The 17,585-nt window shown below is 32.6% G+C and overlaps 1 protein-coding gene across 4 annotated transcripts in view; it reads left to right on the forward strand.

Annotated features, from left to right (window-relative positions):
• Positions 1-17,585, forward strand: part of LOC143075756 (uncharacterized) — a 95,077-nt gene that overhangs the window by 37,654 nt on the left and 39,838 nt on the right. For all 4 annotated transcript variants that reach the window (XM_076251323.1, XM_076251327.1, XM_076251341.1 and 1 more), the window contains one exon: positions 13,652-13,759. In XM_076251323.1, coding sequence (XP_076107438.1) covers positions 13,652-13,759 — 108 coding nt within the window. The remainder of the gene's footprint in view (positions 1-13,651; positions 13,760-17,585) is intronic.

Genomic DNA, 17,585 nt, shown 5'->3' on the forward strand with positions numbered 1-17,585 from the left:
CCCGAAGGGCCAAGTGAGCTTTTCCCATCACTTTGCGTCCGTCGTCCGGCGTCCGTCGTCCGTCGTCGTTAACTTTTACAAAAATCTTCTCCTCTGAAACTACTGGACCAAATTAAACCAAACTTGGCCACAATCATCATTGGGGTATCTAGTTTAAAAAATGTGTGGCGTGACCCGGCCAACCAACCAAGATGGCCGCCATGGCTAAAAATAGAACATAGGGGTAAAATGCAGTTTTTGGCTTATAACTCAAAACCAAAGCATTTAGAGCAAATCTGACATGGGGTAAAATTGTTTATCAGGTCAAGATCTATCTGCCCTGAAATTTTCAGATGAATCGGACAACCTGTTGTTGGGTTGCTGCCCCTGAATTGATAATTTTAAGGAAATTTTGCTGTTTTTGGTTATTATCTTGAATATTATTATAGATAGAGATAAACTGTAAACAGCAATAATGTTCAGCAAAGTAAGATTTACAAATAAGTCAACGTGACCGAAATGGTCAGTTGACCCCTTTAGGAGTTATTGCCCTTTTTAGTCCATTTTTTACCATTTTTAGTAAATCTTAGTTATCCTTTACAAAAATCTTCTCCTCTGAAACTACTGGGACAAATTAATCCAAACTTGGCCACAATCATCATTGGGGTATCTAGTTTAAAAAATGTGTGGCGTGACCCGGCCAACCAACCAAGATGGCCACCATGGCTAAAAATAGAACATAGGGGGTAAAATGCAGTTTTTGGCTTATAACTCAAAAACCAAAGCATTTAGAGCAAATCTGACATGGATAAAATTTTTCATCAGGTCAAGATCTATCTGCCCTGAAATTTTCAGATGAATCGAACAACCTGTTGTTGGGTTGCTGCCCCTGAATTGATAATTTTAAGGAAATTTTGCTGTTTTTGGTTATTATCTTGAATATTATTATAGATAGAGATAAACTGTAAACAGCAATAATGTTCAGCAAAGTAAGATCTACAAATAAGTGAACATGACCAAAATGGTCAGTTGACCACTTTAGGAGTTATTGTCCTTTATAGTCAATTTTTAACCATTTTTCGTAAATCTTAGTAATCTTTTAGAAAAATCTTCTCCTTTGAAACTACTGGGCCAAATTTAACCACACTTAGCCATAATCATCATTGGGGTATTTAGTTAAAAAAATGTGTCGGGTAACTTGGCCAACAAACCAAGATGGCGGCCATGGCTAAAAATAGAACATGGGGGTAAAATGCAGTTTTTGGCTTATAACTCAAAAACCAAAGCATTAAGAGCAAATCTGACAGGAAGTAAAATTGTTGATCAGGTCACGATCTATCTGCCCTGAAATTTTCAGATGAATCGGATAATCGGTTGTTAGGTTGCTGCCCCTGAATTGGTAATTTTGAGGAAATTTTGCTGTTTTTTTTGTTATCTTGAATATTATTATAGATAGAGATAAACTGTAAACAGCAATAATGAACAGCAAAGTAAGAACTAAAAATAAGTCACTATGACCAAAATAGTCGATTGACCCCCTAAGGAGTTATGGCCCTTCATAGTAAATTTGTAACAATTTTCTTAAAATTTGAAGATTTTCAATAACATTTTCCACAGAAAGTACTCTTATAGATAGAGATAATTGTAAGCAGCAAGAATGTTTAGTAAAGTAAGATCTACAAACACATCACCATCACCAAAACACAATTTTGTCATGAATCCATCTGTGTCCATTGTTTAATATTCACAAAGACCAAGGTGAGCGACACAGGCTCTTTAGAGCCTCTAGTTCTTTCTGTTTGTAAATTGCTTGTCTTTAATGTTGATACTCTAATGACCACTTGAAGTTAGGTTCACATCCACTAACTGTCCAAACATGGTAACTTTGTCATTGCTAAGATCTAGGATAGTGCTTGCTCATTTCAGAGATGTTTTACTAACAATAAAGGTATTTCACAATCCACTACTTCTGTTTCAATTGAGCACTTAACTGATCCAATTAGTGCTGGGATTTTCACTTTCTGATATGAATATACTATTTTTCCATCACCAAATTTGAATGGTACATGACTTTCAAAACAAGTAATTTGATCAAGACCTGGATTAAGTGATTCTACAAATTCATACAACCATTTAGAACCACATACTGTCTTAGAACATGCAGTATTAATAACTGCGGCATTGAAGGCTTCTGCGACAAACACTGTTAGAGGCTTATATTCTTATGCTGAAGTAAATAATGTGATATTTACAGTTTTGTTTAACTCATCACTCTCATGTTCTGCTAAATTTACATCAAGCTGCTTGTGAGGACAATCCTTGACCCAATGAAATTTGGAATCACATATTTTACATCTTGAGACATTACCATTTAAGACTGGATACATTTTAGTTTTTAGTCTACTAAAGTTGGTTGATCTATCAGCTCGATAAACGAGGAAAATTTCTTCTTGAACTACGACTTCTCTGATAATAGCCATCACTAACAAAAGCTGATTCTTCTTTAACAGTTACAATAGATTCTCGGTCTCCAGTAGCATTTTGAGATTTTGATGCAAATATCCTATTCAAAGCAGATTTCATTGTGTCGAATTTAAGGTCAGAACATGCAGTTAATGCCAGTTGACGATTACTTTGAATTAATCCAGCATTGTCCAGAAATTTAAAAGCTAGAATTGTGTCTAGAAGTCCCATTTCATTATCTTACATTTATTATATCTTTGCTTAAATTCAATGATATAATCAGACATGCTTACATCCTCTCCTCTGTGGAACTGATCAAATACAGTATAAGCAGCATAAGCCTGGTCTATCTTATCCTTCTCAAAAAGCTTGTCCAACTCGGTTATCAGCTTATCTACTCCTTCATCAACATTTAAATCACTGGGATCTACTTCTAGGGCTACTTCCCATGGTTTTCCTTGTAGCAACAAAGCTTAAGCCAAACCTCTCTTCTTATCCAGATCAGTCACGAGTTGCCACATTTTTATTTCATTTTTCCATTGTTGATAACTCTTATCTTTGCCTAAACCTGATGGGTTCTTGTAACTAGGTGCTGTTGCCATCTTTATTGATTATTAGCTCTGCTACTATTGATAAATGTCTATATTTGGCTTCAACACAAAGTCTAATGTCTAATCTAATGTCTTTACTTATCTATAAACAAAACCCACCAGTAACATGTACCTGAAAACAATATAAACAAAATTATTGAAAACACAATAGTTAACACCCAACCCTCCCCTAATCTGGGACAGTGGTATAACAGTACAACATAAGAACGAACTATAAAAATCAGTTGAAAAAGGCTTAACTCATCAGATGTATAAAAATACAAAGTACGCAACACAAAGCCTTGGCTCAAACCTAACAGCAAGCTTTTATTTGGGCCCCAAATATGATCAGTGTAAAATTTACCATTCAAACAGGAAAACCAACTGTCTAATATATATAAAAAAACAAGAAACACATATGAACCACCTCAACAAACGACAACCACTGAACATCAGGTTCCTGATTTAGGGTAGGTGCAAACAAATGCATGTGATGTAAATGTTTCAATAGAAACCAACCTTCACCCTTACCTGAAACAATCAAGCTTTTCTCAGACTGTCTATGATGTCATTACACTAATCTGTTGGATGTATATTGTTTGATACTTAAGTTTAGGAGAAAATTTTTGAATTATAATATTTTATTGGCTTTTGAATAGCTCTCAGTAACTGTGAGTACTCTTATAACATTCTTTTTTCTTATGACTTTTTACTTGTTGTTTTATTTGCTTTGTTCCAATCTGATGTGAACAGCCATTTCCATCTGCCTTTTACAGCCTGTAATTTAGGTGGTTTTCATTAATTTGCTGCAGTCGTATTTGTTTTTTTTTTTTGTTTATTATGCACTATGCTGTAGTTTAACCATAGTCTGTCTGCATGTCAATCAGTTTGTATGTCCTAAAGTTGGTTTTCCTTCTTTTACTTTAATTTGCCCTCACCTAAATGTAATGAAACTAATACACAATGCTTATTACTACAAAATCTAATGTCTTATCTAATGTCTTTACTAGTCTATAAACAAAACCCACCAGTAACATGTACCTGAAAATAATATAAACAAAATTATAGAAAACACAATAGTTAACACCTAACCCTTCCCTAACCTGGGACAGTGGTATAACAGTACAACATAAGAACAAACTATAAAAATCAGTTGAAAAGGCTTAATTCATCAGATGTATAAAATACAAAGTACTAATTATACAGACTTCAACACAAAGCCTTGGCTCAAACCTAACAGCAAGCTTTTATTTGGGCCCTAAATATGATAAGTGTAAAATTTACCATTCAAACAGGAAAACCAACTGTCTAATCTATATAAAAAAAACAAGATACACGTATGAACCACCTCAACAAACGACAACCACTGAACATCAGGTTTCTGATTTAGGTCAGGTGCAAACAAATGCATGTGATGTAAATGTTTCAATAGAAACCAACCTTCACCCTTACCTGAAACAATCAAGCTTTTCTCAGACTGTCTATGATGTCATTACACTAATCTGCTGGATGTATAGTGTTTGATACTTAAGTTTAGGAGAAAATATTTGAATTATAATATTTTATTGGCTTTTGAATAGCTCTCAGTAACTGTGAGTACTCTTAGAACATTTTTTTCTTATGACTTTGTACTTGTTGTTTTATTTGCTTTGTTCAAAAGAAAAATTGAATATTTTGCTTCATAATCTTTTAAGGACAGATGAAATCTGATGAGCAGAAAATTTAATAAAGAAAAAGGCATAAATCTTAATGTCTTCAAAGGGATTAATTAAATTTTAGCCTTCAAAGATCTTGATAATTGTTCCTGGAACAATTATTTAGTGGTTAATACTGCAAAATCTTTCTGCTTTAAGGGGAATATTGGCTTTTTCTAGTGGCATATACTTGACAATGACTTTTATGTATTTTTTGGAAATGTTTTGCATGTTAAAAATTGGCCCAATTTGCTTTTAAACTCTGCAATGCTTGATTTTTATTATAGAAGCTGGAAATAAAAAAAATATGGAAACTTATTTACAGAAAAAATAGGGAATTTATAAAACAGAGAATTACATAAAACCATTTGCATATGAGCAATTTATCACAAGTAAATTGACTTGAAACTGTATAGATTAACTTTGTTTTATCCTTGGATTGTTTTAATAAGTCATTTCTATTGATTAATATCACTTTGACATTAACAATGCATAATAGAAGGATTAATTTTGACTTTTTATTCTTTATTCTATTGATATTTTAAAAATAAAATAAAAAAATATTGGAAATTCAGAGGTAAAAAGAATTTTGTCATTGTTAAATTGATCAAAGAAAACTGATTAATTGCTTACAATTGGGTCATATAAGACTGATGTAGATGAACTTTCTTATCCTTGACTACATGATAAGGTGTTTAGTTTAAAGATAAAATGACTCAATGACATGACAAGCCCAATTATTCATTATTTTTTTCAAATTTTGGATCCTTAAGTGGTGGTCCAAATGCCAACAGACCTTATATATAATTCTCATACTCGTCCTGAACATGGATGAAATATTTGCGACTAGATAGTAAGTAACCAACAATCAATCTTTATTTCCCATGCTGAGTAAAATACAGATCCTATTGAAAAAAGATTTTTTAGGTGTCTCTGGGATTGACAAAACTGATTTTTTATTTTTCTGAAAACTGAATAATAGTGCTGAAACAATATCTTTCTCTAACACAAAACACAATATCTCCATTTTTAAAAATTTGTCTTTATCTCTATGAAAATTTTCAATTGTTGCTAAAAAAAATACTATTAACCAATATTATTGGTAAAATTTAGGCCAAGGTAAAATAGTCTGTATAAATCCTTTGATGTCATTTAAATGCTTTTTATATGAACGCAAACATTTTTTTTTGGTCGTATATTGGTATCACGTTGGCGTTATCCTTGTCCATAGTTGTCATCGGCGGCGGCGTCCAAAGACTTTTGGTTTTCGCACTATAACTTTAGTTTAAGTGAAAAGAAATCTATGAAATTTAAACACAAGGTTAATGACCATAAAAGGAAGGTTGGGGTTGATTTTGGAAGTTTTAATCCCAACAGTTTGGGAATTAGGGTCCAAAAAGACCCAAATAAGCATTTTCTTCATTCTCATTTCAGATTTCATAAATAAAAAGAAAATTTCTTCAAACATTTTTTTGAGAGGATTAATATTCAACAGCATAGTGAATTGCTCAAAGGCAAAAAAAATATTTTAAGTTCATTAGACCACATTCATTCTGTGTCCGAAACCTATGCTGTGTCAACTATTAAATCACAATCCAAATTTAGAGCTGAATCCAGCTTGAATGTTGTGTCCATACTTGCCCCAACCGTTCAGGGTTCAACCTCTGCGGTCGTATAAAGCTGCGCCCTGCGGAGCATCTGGTTTATTGAGGGGATGTGCAAGATCCTCATGGGTTAAATCAAGGTTGTAAGAAAAAAAAACTTTATCATTTGCGGTGTAGAATGTTAGTTTAATTTTAAGACATTCTAGCAACCCTCAAGAAGAAGAGCATTGATAAAAGTCAAGCTTTTAAAATATGATATTAATGGTCCCCTCTCACAAATATGATTGAATTTTCTGATTTTCTGTTTGGGTTAAAGTTCAAACCTGATTTCACTTTATTGGCAACTGCAAAATTATGATTGCTATTGAAAATCTACTGATATCAATTTTCAGTACATCAGCACTTAAATGTTTTACATATCTGTTCAAAATTAATTGTTTAATTTAGAGAACAATTTAAGGTTTCTACTTCACCTTCAAATTCACATCTGAGCTGGATACATTACTGAAAGGTTATATCTTTTGATAAAACTTGAAATAATGACAAAAGACCTCTTTGTAACATTTTTAATGTTTGTGTTGTAATCACTCTTACTTTGATATATGAAATATTGAAGCATAAACTTCTCTTACAACTTAACTTAAAACAGAACTTTACTTATTATTTATATTGATCGAAAAGATGCATATATTATATACTGTTACATACCAACATCATTTTTTTATTTGATTTAGCATTTAAGTGACAAATAGTTGATAATAATAGTAAAATCTACTAAAAAGAAAAATCATTTTTGAAATAAATGTTGACATCCGTTGATGCATTTTTCTATTAAAATGGGAGCAGTAGTATCATGTCCTTATAGGAAGTAATAAACGACTCATAAACCATTAATAATTAGTTCATAGGTACTTCCATTTCACAGGTAATAATGACAATTCTCTGATAAAGTGTAAAATGACTCTGCTTGAACTTAATATACTAAATCTAAAATGAACTGTTGGCGATTCTTCAGAGAATTAACCATTTTGGAATCATTAATATTTTAATTAAAAACTGTTGCATTGTTTAGAAATTGACAGTCGTAAATGCGATGAAACATTAAATACAAGCTTGTTGATGACTTGAATCTCGAGACATGAATATGACGTAAATATTTACAAAGTTTGGAGAAAGGGAACCAACATTTGAGTCATCAGATCAAAAAGTGGATAAACATTTCCTCAGATCCTAAACAGAATCTGTCTCTCAATACATTATAAACATTTTACACTATTTTTTTTTCATCTTTTTTCAGTTTCAGAGGAGTAATGATAACATGCAAAGGTCAAAATTTATAACAGCTACATAATCCTCATTTTTCATGTCATTGCCCAAGGATCTCAAATCAAAAGGTGTTTAGGCCACACCAATTTAATTTCTTGTTCTACGGATTTTGGACTTCAAAATTTGGGGCGAGCGAGCGATTTGAAAATTTAAATAAAAAAATATTTAATTTGCAAATTTTTGAGGCGAAGCTTGAAAAGTAGAGGCGAGCGATTATAATTTTTTTTGTAAACATAAAATAGTAGGTTTTGACAATATTAAAGCTTGATTTATCACTTGTACTTTGACATTTCTTTAATTTCTAAAGTATTTTTTCCCTGTTCACCAAGAAATAATTAAATCTGGTCTATGTATGACATGTATGTGTAACTGACAATGAGACAATTCTCCATCCAAGTCATAATCAGTTTGGGGAGAACCCCTTAATGTTATAAATATCCCTTTTACATGTTTTATGAGGGATCAATATAAGTTATAATATATTTGTTTGTACAAAAGGGCTCATATTTTCTCAAAGAACTATATATCTATCTGGTATTAAATGGTCAAAACATGTCCAAGAATTTTGTAATATTCCTGGACTTTAACCATGTTAACACATTTACTTTAACAGTTTAATATTATTCAAAATAAGTGGACCACTCTTTTAGAAAAAGTTGTTTAAAATATGATGTAACTCTCCTCTTTTTGGGTACAAAATTCTAAGTTTTCAAAGGTTTTGTATAGAAGAACTATACAAATCCTTGGTATTTCTATTTTCTTTTCTACATCAGTAAAATGACCCCTTGTCCATGTTGTCTGAGGGAGGGTTGTTCTCAACCTGATATAAATAACAAACACAGGTCAAAGTACGGCCTTTTACACAGGGCTTTGATACAGACCAAACAGCAGGCTATAAAGGACCCAAAATTATTAGCGTACACAATTCGAACAGGAAAACCAACGATCTAATTTATATATCATGTACATCCAAACGGGAAAAATTATACCAATGAACAACATTACCAAAAGATAACTGCTGAACGACAGGCCCCTCAATCAATCAGGACAGGTGCATAAACATGCAGCGGCTATGGATAGTTTTGTTTCGCCAGCATACAATATAATTGCAGTTGAAGGCAAATCCTTCAGAAGTTCTTTGTACTTTATTCTAACAACGACTTGTTTTGATAGGGAATATACGTAAGGGGGAAAGTAACCAATTTTTGTTCTTTACTCCGGTATTTCCGCTGATATAGATTTATATCGGAGATACAAATCCTTGATCGGAGCACTCCCGCTTTGGATAAATAGGTTTCATGCTGAAACAAATATTCTCACAGATATTTACAAAGTGTGCTGGGGTGCTTTTATGTTTAAAATCGTTATATACAGGTTAGACTGTGATTTTAAAAACAAATGTTGATATCTTTTTATAATGTTTACAAAAAAAACGGTGCGGGAAATGGACATGATTACATATCCGGATGCGGGAAGCGGGAATATAAAAAAAATAAAAAAATTCTGTTTTGAAATAAATAGGTGCGGGCGGGTCCGTCGAACAAGGAATCAAATTGGTGTGGCCTTAGGACTAATAATAACATTACTTATCTTTAATGTTGAATGCGATTTAACATCAGTTTGACAACTGACAAAAAAGGTTCATGGAAAGAGGGAACACATAGAATGTCAAATGCACATCTGATATAATATATACTAGATGTCCATTCATTATCTTGTATAGCAAAAATTGCCAATTAGACTTTTATTTTGGGAGAGGTCAAAAGAACGATAGGGAGAAACCCACAAGGTCTTTTAAAGTTTCCACTTAAATACATTTTGGAGAAAAGACATAATAACTGATTCTTGCCTTTTTGTCCTTGGACCATTTACCTTTTAAATTGTTAGTTCTAATTCTATTTTTTTTACCAAAATCCCTGCAACTGGCTTTCTCATGAATACCAATGAATAGAACATCTTAGTTATTTTGAGAAGTAATCTGCCGTGACTTGCAGTGATTACAATTTTTATCCCTGGATTTGTCACAGATTCGAAATTATTGATTAGTATTACATGATGTTTAATGGGTTGTCAGGGAAAAAGGTTTACCTACAGAAAGTAGGGTATTTTTAGTCAGCTTAAACTGCAATAGATCTATTGTCTAACTGCATACTGCATGATTGAATATCTCTGAAGGTGTAAGGGATCGTGGAATATACTGCTTTAACCTCTGTCCATCATAGTTGTTAATATATTAGTCCTTCCATCATTATTTTTTTTATCAACTTTGCAACAATTAGATTTGAAATTTGACATTTAGAAGGACATTTGTGAGGTGAAATTCATTTTCATGGCATTTGCTCACCTTTTTATGGGGTAATAGTCCTTCTATCAGTCGACTCTTTTTAGCTTACCTATCCCAATGGTCTAAGTGAGCTTACCTCACCTCTTCGGTGACATCAAGCTCATCTGTTTACTTTGACTAAAATCTTCTCCTCTGAAAATGCTTGGCAAAATTTAATCAAACTTTGCTAAATCATCATTAGGGTATTAAGTATTAAAAATGTGTCTCACGGATGATGTTGCCTGCCAACCAAGATAGTTGACATGGCTAAAAATAGTGCAAGTTTTGACCATGTAAAATGTGATATTTTTAGTAAATTTAAACCTTTATCTCAAAGATTTTCAACTTGAAATCAATTCCTTTCCTGACATCAGTAAAGTAGGCAAGACATTTCAGTGTGTACACTCTTTTGTAATCTATTGATGATAGTCTGCTATTCTGATTTAGCTCTTGACTTGTATCATTTGTCACTGGAAGAAAATGAATTATTAAATGAAATAACACTTGCACATTAATTGTCTGACTGGTGTACATCATAGTTCCTGAGCTGGCAATAACCTGACATTACAAATAAAGAGTTTTCAAATTGAGGGAAAAAAACATATGGCTTGAAATTTTCAAAAATGTGACTGCAAATATTACAATATTTATTACTATTGTTACGAAGAAAAATACTTCGTTACTTGCTAATGGATTAGGGGCAAACTATCCCACCATTATTATAGAGTTAAGTGCTTTTTAGCTCACCTTTCCTAAAAGGAAATGTGAGCTTTTCTCATCACTTGGCGTCCGTCGTCGTCGTCTGTCGTCGTTAACAATTTTTCAAACATCTTCTCCTCTGAAACTACTGAATGGATTTGGATGAAACTTAGCATGAATGTTCCTTAGATTATCCTGCACAAAGTTTGTGCTTCAATTTTTGATCCGTCAGAAAGCATGGCCGCCGTTACTTAAAATAGAACATAGGGGTCAAACAACATTTTTTTGCAAATATTTCAAATTCTATTAGGTTTAGGCACATTCTGGTAGGTTGAAAGTGTTAAGCATGATGAGAGCTGCCTGTGTGCAGATTTTTGTGAAAATCTGTCCACTGTTTTATGAGTTAATGCCCTTTTTTGACATTTTTGGCTCTTTTTTATGTTATTATTTCAAAAATCTTCTTCTCTGAAACGACTATTCAAAATCAAATGAAACTTGGGAAGATTGTACCTTAGGGTATCCTGCAAAAAGTTTATGCTTGGATTTTTGATTGGTTGAAAAACTTGTCCGCCGTTACTAAAAATAGAACATAGGGGGCAAAATGCTGTTTTTTGCTATTTTTTCCTGAATAATAGAAAGAAAATGAAGATGAAAGCTACTTTGAAGGTAAACATGTTATCCTGAGTTTAATGGTGATGATGAAAATTTGTTTTGGGTTGCCATTTTTAAAATAGCTGCCATTTTCCCACCAATTTTTACATTTGCTTGGATTTCAATGATATTTGGTTTATGTAGTAAACATGGTATCGTGAGTTGGATTAATTTAGTTAATAAGGCATTGTTTACCAGGTGAGCGATTCAGGGTGAGCAATTCAGGCTCTTGAGAGCCTCTTGTTTGTTCTGATTTTTAGTTAAGTGTACATTTTTTTTTATAAAGATATTGTTATTCCACTGATGAAGATCAACAGTAGCAAGGTTAAGATCTAGAACGACTATTACAAACAGGACACATGTCCATGTGCACCAAGTGGGTGGCTGTCTTTTGTTATATCTTTATATTTTTTAATGTTTTTTTCTCATAAGATATTAAGACAGATCTCAGTTTGAATTTATTTACTAAATATTGGGTTTAAGTTAAGGCATTTTTTACAGTGAATACAGGAGATGGGGTGTACATGAATGAGACATCAACCCAACAACTCAATTCAGAAACAAAAAAACATCCGATTAGATCTAAAGTCTTCAACAAAAAATGGTGTGCTTTCAATATATCAATAATAATCATACCAAGGGAAAGTAATATAGTTCAGAAAAAATGTAAATGCTCTGTAATAAACAAACATTATTAAATTATACCTTTCAAGGTTGAAAAACGTTTTGTTATCTGTTAATTACAGCCAATAAAGTTCTTATTCAATTCTACAGAGAGCCCTGCCATAAATGTAATGAACAAACAGATAATTAACTGCTCTGGGATTTAGACAGTAGGATGAGAAAAACCTTTAATTGTTTTTGTCACATTATCTAAATGCAATAGTCAATCCTACATAATGATAAAAAGTTTGCCTGACCTTCAATGAAAAAGATATTATTAAGGTATTTCAGTACATTGTGCTGAAGAGAAATTGTTGTTTTAATAGTTCTTTTATTTCAGTATTCTTTATATAATGTATAAAAGGAGAAGAGATGGAATGATTGCCAATGAGACAACTCGTCACAAGTGACCAAATGACACAGAAATAAACAGCTATAGGTCACCATATGGCCTCCAACAATGAGCAAAGACCATACCACATTATGCATTTTTGGAAATAAGCTTTGGTGAAGTAAATCTAAATTTTACTTCGGAAAGTCTTAAATTTGGTATGCATAGATATAAGAAGATGTGGTATCCAAGTTACAATTTATAAAAGTAAACCATTATAGCCTTTATAGGTCAAAATACAGTCTTCAACACAGAGCCTTGGCTCACACCTAACAGTAAACTATTAAGCTCCCCAAAATTACTAGTTTTAAACCATTCAAATGGGAAAATCAACAGTTTAGTCATGATAAAAAACAAGAAACGAGAAACACCTGTGAACCACATCAACAAACTACAACTACTGAACATCAGAGTCCTGAAGTTGGACAGGTGCAAACGATTGCAGCGGGTTTAAGGGTTTGATGTTTTAATGGTACCAAACATTCACTCTTATCTGAAACAATAGTGTAACATAATTGATTTACAACATAGAAAGACACTATCAAATATCAATGGAAATGGCTTAACTCAATCAAAAGACAATAATGTATTACCACAAGTGAACAAACACTGAACAAATAAATTTGATCTATGATACAATGTAAATACAAAATCAAAAAAATAAGGGATGAATAATTATGTATAGTTATTTCTATTTAAATGCAATAGCAGTTGTCAGTTATTGTTTCAAATTAATATATAGCTGGATTTTTCTTTGATACTGTTGTCTTGTTATAGTCATTGGCGGATCCAGAAATTTTCATAAGTGGGGGCCCACTGACTGCCTAAGAGGGGGCCCGCTCCAGTCACGCTTCAGTGATTCCCTATATATGCAACCAATTTTTTTCCCAAAAAGGGGGGCCTGAGCTGTACAGCCCTTAAGAATGAGCATAACCCATACTGCAGAGAAAGCTTCAAAAAGCCTTGAAATGATATGTAAAACAATTCAAATATTGAAGAAAAAATAATATGGTAAACACATACAGCAACAAACAACAACTTATTAATTACAGGCTCATGACTTTAGACAGGCACCTACAGAATAAGACAGTCTAGTTGTGTCATAACCTGGGAGAGTGGTCAAACAGCATAACATAAGAGACTGAACATTCAAAATGATTACGCTCTCAGTACATTCAATGAGATCCTAAAATGGCCCTGTAATTCTAGCTTTATTTTTCTGAATTTTATGTGTATAAAATGACAACTTTAATGATTCTCTATTTCAGCCATCCATGGGAAGCAATGGCCAGGACCACCAAGGGAGATACAAGCAAAGGTTACACAAGTCAAGAATGAAACTCAGGCTCAGTTCTCATGGAAACCACCATATGATGGTTAGAAATGTTATATAATAATACAACTTAAACCACAATAATTAAACTGTGATGATTCCTTATTTTCAATTTAAAAAATATATTAACTCATATTGCCTGAATTTTGTAATTATTTGTATCTGGAGACGACAGAAAAGATGTGGGAATGGCTTTACTAACAGCACTGCAAATCAAGCATTCTAAACTTAGGACTGGTTAGGGAGCTACCATTTGATTTTTATGGGGGGGCTAGGATGAAAAATTTTGTCCTGCATTTTTTTTTAGTTGTAATCTCTGTCCTGTCTTTTTATTTTTCACTCTGTTCGGTCCTGCCTTTTTTTTTTATTAGTTTATCCTGACTTTTTTTACCTAAATTGTCATCCTGCCTTTTTTTTTGGCAAAGTGTCTCATCCTGCCTTTTTCTTTACTCAAAACTCCTGTCCTGCCTATTTTTTTCAAATTTCATCCTAGCCCCCCCCATAAAAATCAAATGGTAGCTGCCTTATATAAAACTTAAAAGAAAAAGTTAAGTCTATATTTTTTTCTTCTTAGTATCCAAGCTTTATGCATTATAGATTTGCAATATGATTCTCGTTAAAGACAGCTTGTCACCCAACTAGTGCAAAATGTGTAAAGGTTAGAAATACATGCACTTGAAAATCATTAAAAAGTTTCTAAAGGTCGAGGAACTCCTTATGTGAAGTCATGAATAGCTAATTAATAGGATAATCTTTGATGTTCTTTGGGTAACCAATTTATCTGTTAATAGATTCTAAGACTTATTCATAATCCAGCATCTATAATAAGACTACATTAAAAAAAATAGGTAAGATTCAATGTGAACATGAAATTTTAAAGCATTTTTTTTTATACAAGAAATTTGTGTTGGTGTATCATTATATATTCATATTGGAAATGAATACCTGTGATAGTTTGATAAAAGACAATAAATCCTATAATTATAAGGAATTCTGTTTGGAAAAGATGGAGGAGATCAAGGGGAGATATAAGCTAACAGTAGGGTCATATTTTCAATATATATAAAAAAAAAGGAGTTTCAAAAATCGATGTCTGCCTCGGTTAAGAGGTTTGAAGATTTGGTCATGATATCATGATATAACTTCTTCCCCGGGAGACAAAACTCATTTATTTATATATTTCTTCTCAATTTTTGTACAACACCTCAATGAATATGAAAAAAACAAGATGTGGTTTGATTGCCAATGAGACAACTCTACCAGAAACCAGGACATAGAAGTTATTTACTTCAGTAGGCTGAGTCCAATTATTTTCTAAGCCTAGTGCATTAAGTTCACTAAGCTAATTATGAAAATGATCACAGATGAAGTATTAACTAATCTTTGAACTTTACTCTGTAATTGAGAATTAACAGTTTTCTTGGATGTTGGTTGATTTATCTTGTGACCTTGATGATTATTACACAGAAAACATGGAGTATTCAGTTAATATTGGTCATCTATGATCTAGACACTTGAGTGGGTTTAAACAATATCTTATTCAATAAATCAAATCATGCTGTATATTTTTAATACTTTGTAAACAATAGGGACCAGAAACAAGCAACATGGCTTATTTTAATCTAGTCTCAAATAAAGATGTTGACATACAAAAAAGTAAAATCACAAAAATACTGAACTCTGAGGAAAATTCAAAACATGAAGTCCCTAAGGGACGACATCAAAAGATCGATGTAGGATAAAAACTTAAATCAAATAGTTTGGGGGTGGGGGGTCAACTTTGCTGCAAGTTTTGTTAATCTAAAATCGATTTTACATATATCCCTTTTGGTCAATCAATTTTTCTTAAGAGGGGGGTGTGGGGGTCAGTGAAAAAACTATGTGAATTAAGTTTTTTATCCTTCATTGAACTTTTGATGTTGTCCCTAATCAAATGGCAAAATGAAAATCTCAAACACATCAAATGAATGGATATCAACTGTCATATTCCTGACTTTGTACAGGCATTTTCCTATGTAGAAAATGGTGGATTAAACCTGGGTTTAAAGCTAGCTAAACCTGTCACTTGTAAGACAGTTTCATCAAAACCCATTATATTGACAACAATATGTGAACAAAACAAACACAATACCGGGTAGGTAAATATGACACAAATAGGGGTACAACAACAACATAATGAATACTTGGAGCGTACTCCCTTTATTTAATTGACACTAAAATTATAAATTGCTGTACAGATTTCTGCTGCCACTTCCATTACATTCATGTCCTGTTTTAATATTGATACAAAAAATTGCTGTTGGTAGACCAAAACATTCATGAACTGTTTTTATTTTCATTGACAAAAAAAAATTGCTGTCATTACCATTACATCATGAACCGTTTCATTCATTGACAAAAAAAATGCTGCCAGTACAACTATATTAAAAGGACAGATGTTACTGGCTGAGTAACTAGGGATGTGTCACTGGGTCAGTCGTTCTAGGCATGTGTCACTAGGTCAGTTGTTCTAGGGATGTGTCACAGGGTCAGTTGTTCTAGGGATGTTTATCAAATTCGTCTTTCTGTACTAATCTTTGAAATGAAATACTAGGTTAATAACCATCATTCATAGACATCTGATCCACAAGGAGGAAGTTAAAAAATGTAACAAGTGTTGCCTGAAGTATAAACTAATTTAACATACAACAAATAAATACCTAAATAATTCTTCTTTGAAAAGACATTGATCAGAAATACAATAGATATGTAATATGTTTCAATAAGACGATAATGTATCTCAGATGATACAATGCTACGAATGCAACTGGCTTTATAAGGTTTCAAAATTATGGCTCTATCTTTAAATATATATATCTTTCATAAGAAGGAAGTTAATATTTATTGGTTAAAATATGAAAAAAATATATGAGATTTTGAAATTGATGTTAGCTGCAAGGTTTCCTCAGCAGGTCTCAGACAGATTGTTAAGGAATTTTAGAAAATGAAAAATGCAATTTAGGTACACTACAGTACTGAAAAACAGAATTTAGATACTTAAATGCACTATATGATTAATTTTTAATAAAAAAAATTCTCCCTGATTGTAAGGTTCACATGTCTGTCTAGGAGGGTTCATCTGACTTGGCCTTGTTTTCATGGTTCATTGGTCAATGTTAAGTTCTCATGATTAAGTCTATTTCTTAATACTATAAACAATATGTTAATTTGTAGGATCCTTTACTATAGATAATTGAGCTGATCTGTAACAATAACATCTCCATACCTTATATATCATGTACTGTAGTACGCCGCTAGATTAAAACTGACAAGGAAAGGTAACACACATCCACTGAAAGCTTTATTATTGTGAAGCCCGGGTGGTTGTGTGGTCTAGGGGGACGGCAACAGTGCAGGCGATTTGGTGTCACAATATCTCCGTAGCATGGATTTGAATCCGGGCGAGGGAAGAACAAAAAATTTGCGAAAGCAAATTTACAGATCTAACATTGTTGGGTTGATGTTTAGACGAGTTGTATATACATAATGTACACAGCCATGTATCACCATCATTGCTGGTGATCCAATGGATAAATCTGTTGTAGAGTTGTCACTGACTCAGACGTACTTATTACAGTGAGTTGACTGTTAGTGTTGCTCTCCACCAATTGCAACTCATTCAAAATTTTGACCAAATTGCAATTTGTTTTTTTAAATCAAATTGTTCAACTGGTCAGAAATTTGAACCAACTGCTGTAGAAAACCACAGCCAAGTCATGAAAGTGCAAGGTGATAAAATAAAATATACTTACAATCCCATAAGACTTTAACTCCACTTTAATGTTGTTGTGACAAAATTTAGTTTATCAGTTTGTATAGTTATATTATAT

This window comes from Mytilus galloprovincialis, chromosome 1 (assembly GCF_965363235.1).
Source record: "Mytilus galloprovincialis chromosome 1, xbMytGall1.hap1.1, whole genome shotgun sequence".
NCBI lineage: Eukaryota > Metazoa > Mollusca > Bivalvia > Mytilida > Mytilidae > Mytilus > Mytilus galloprovincialis.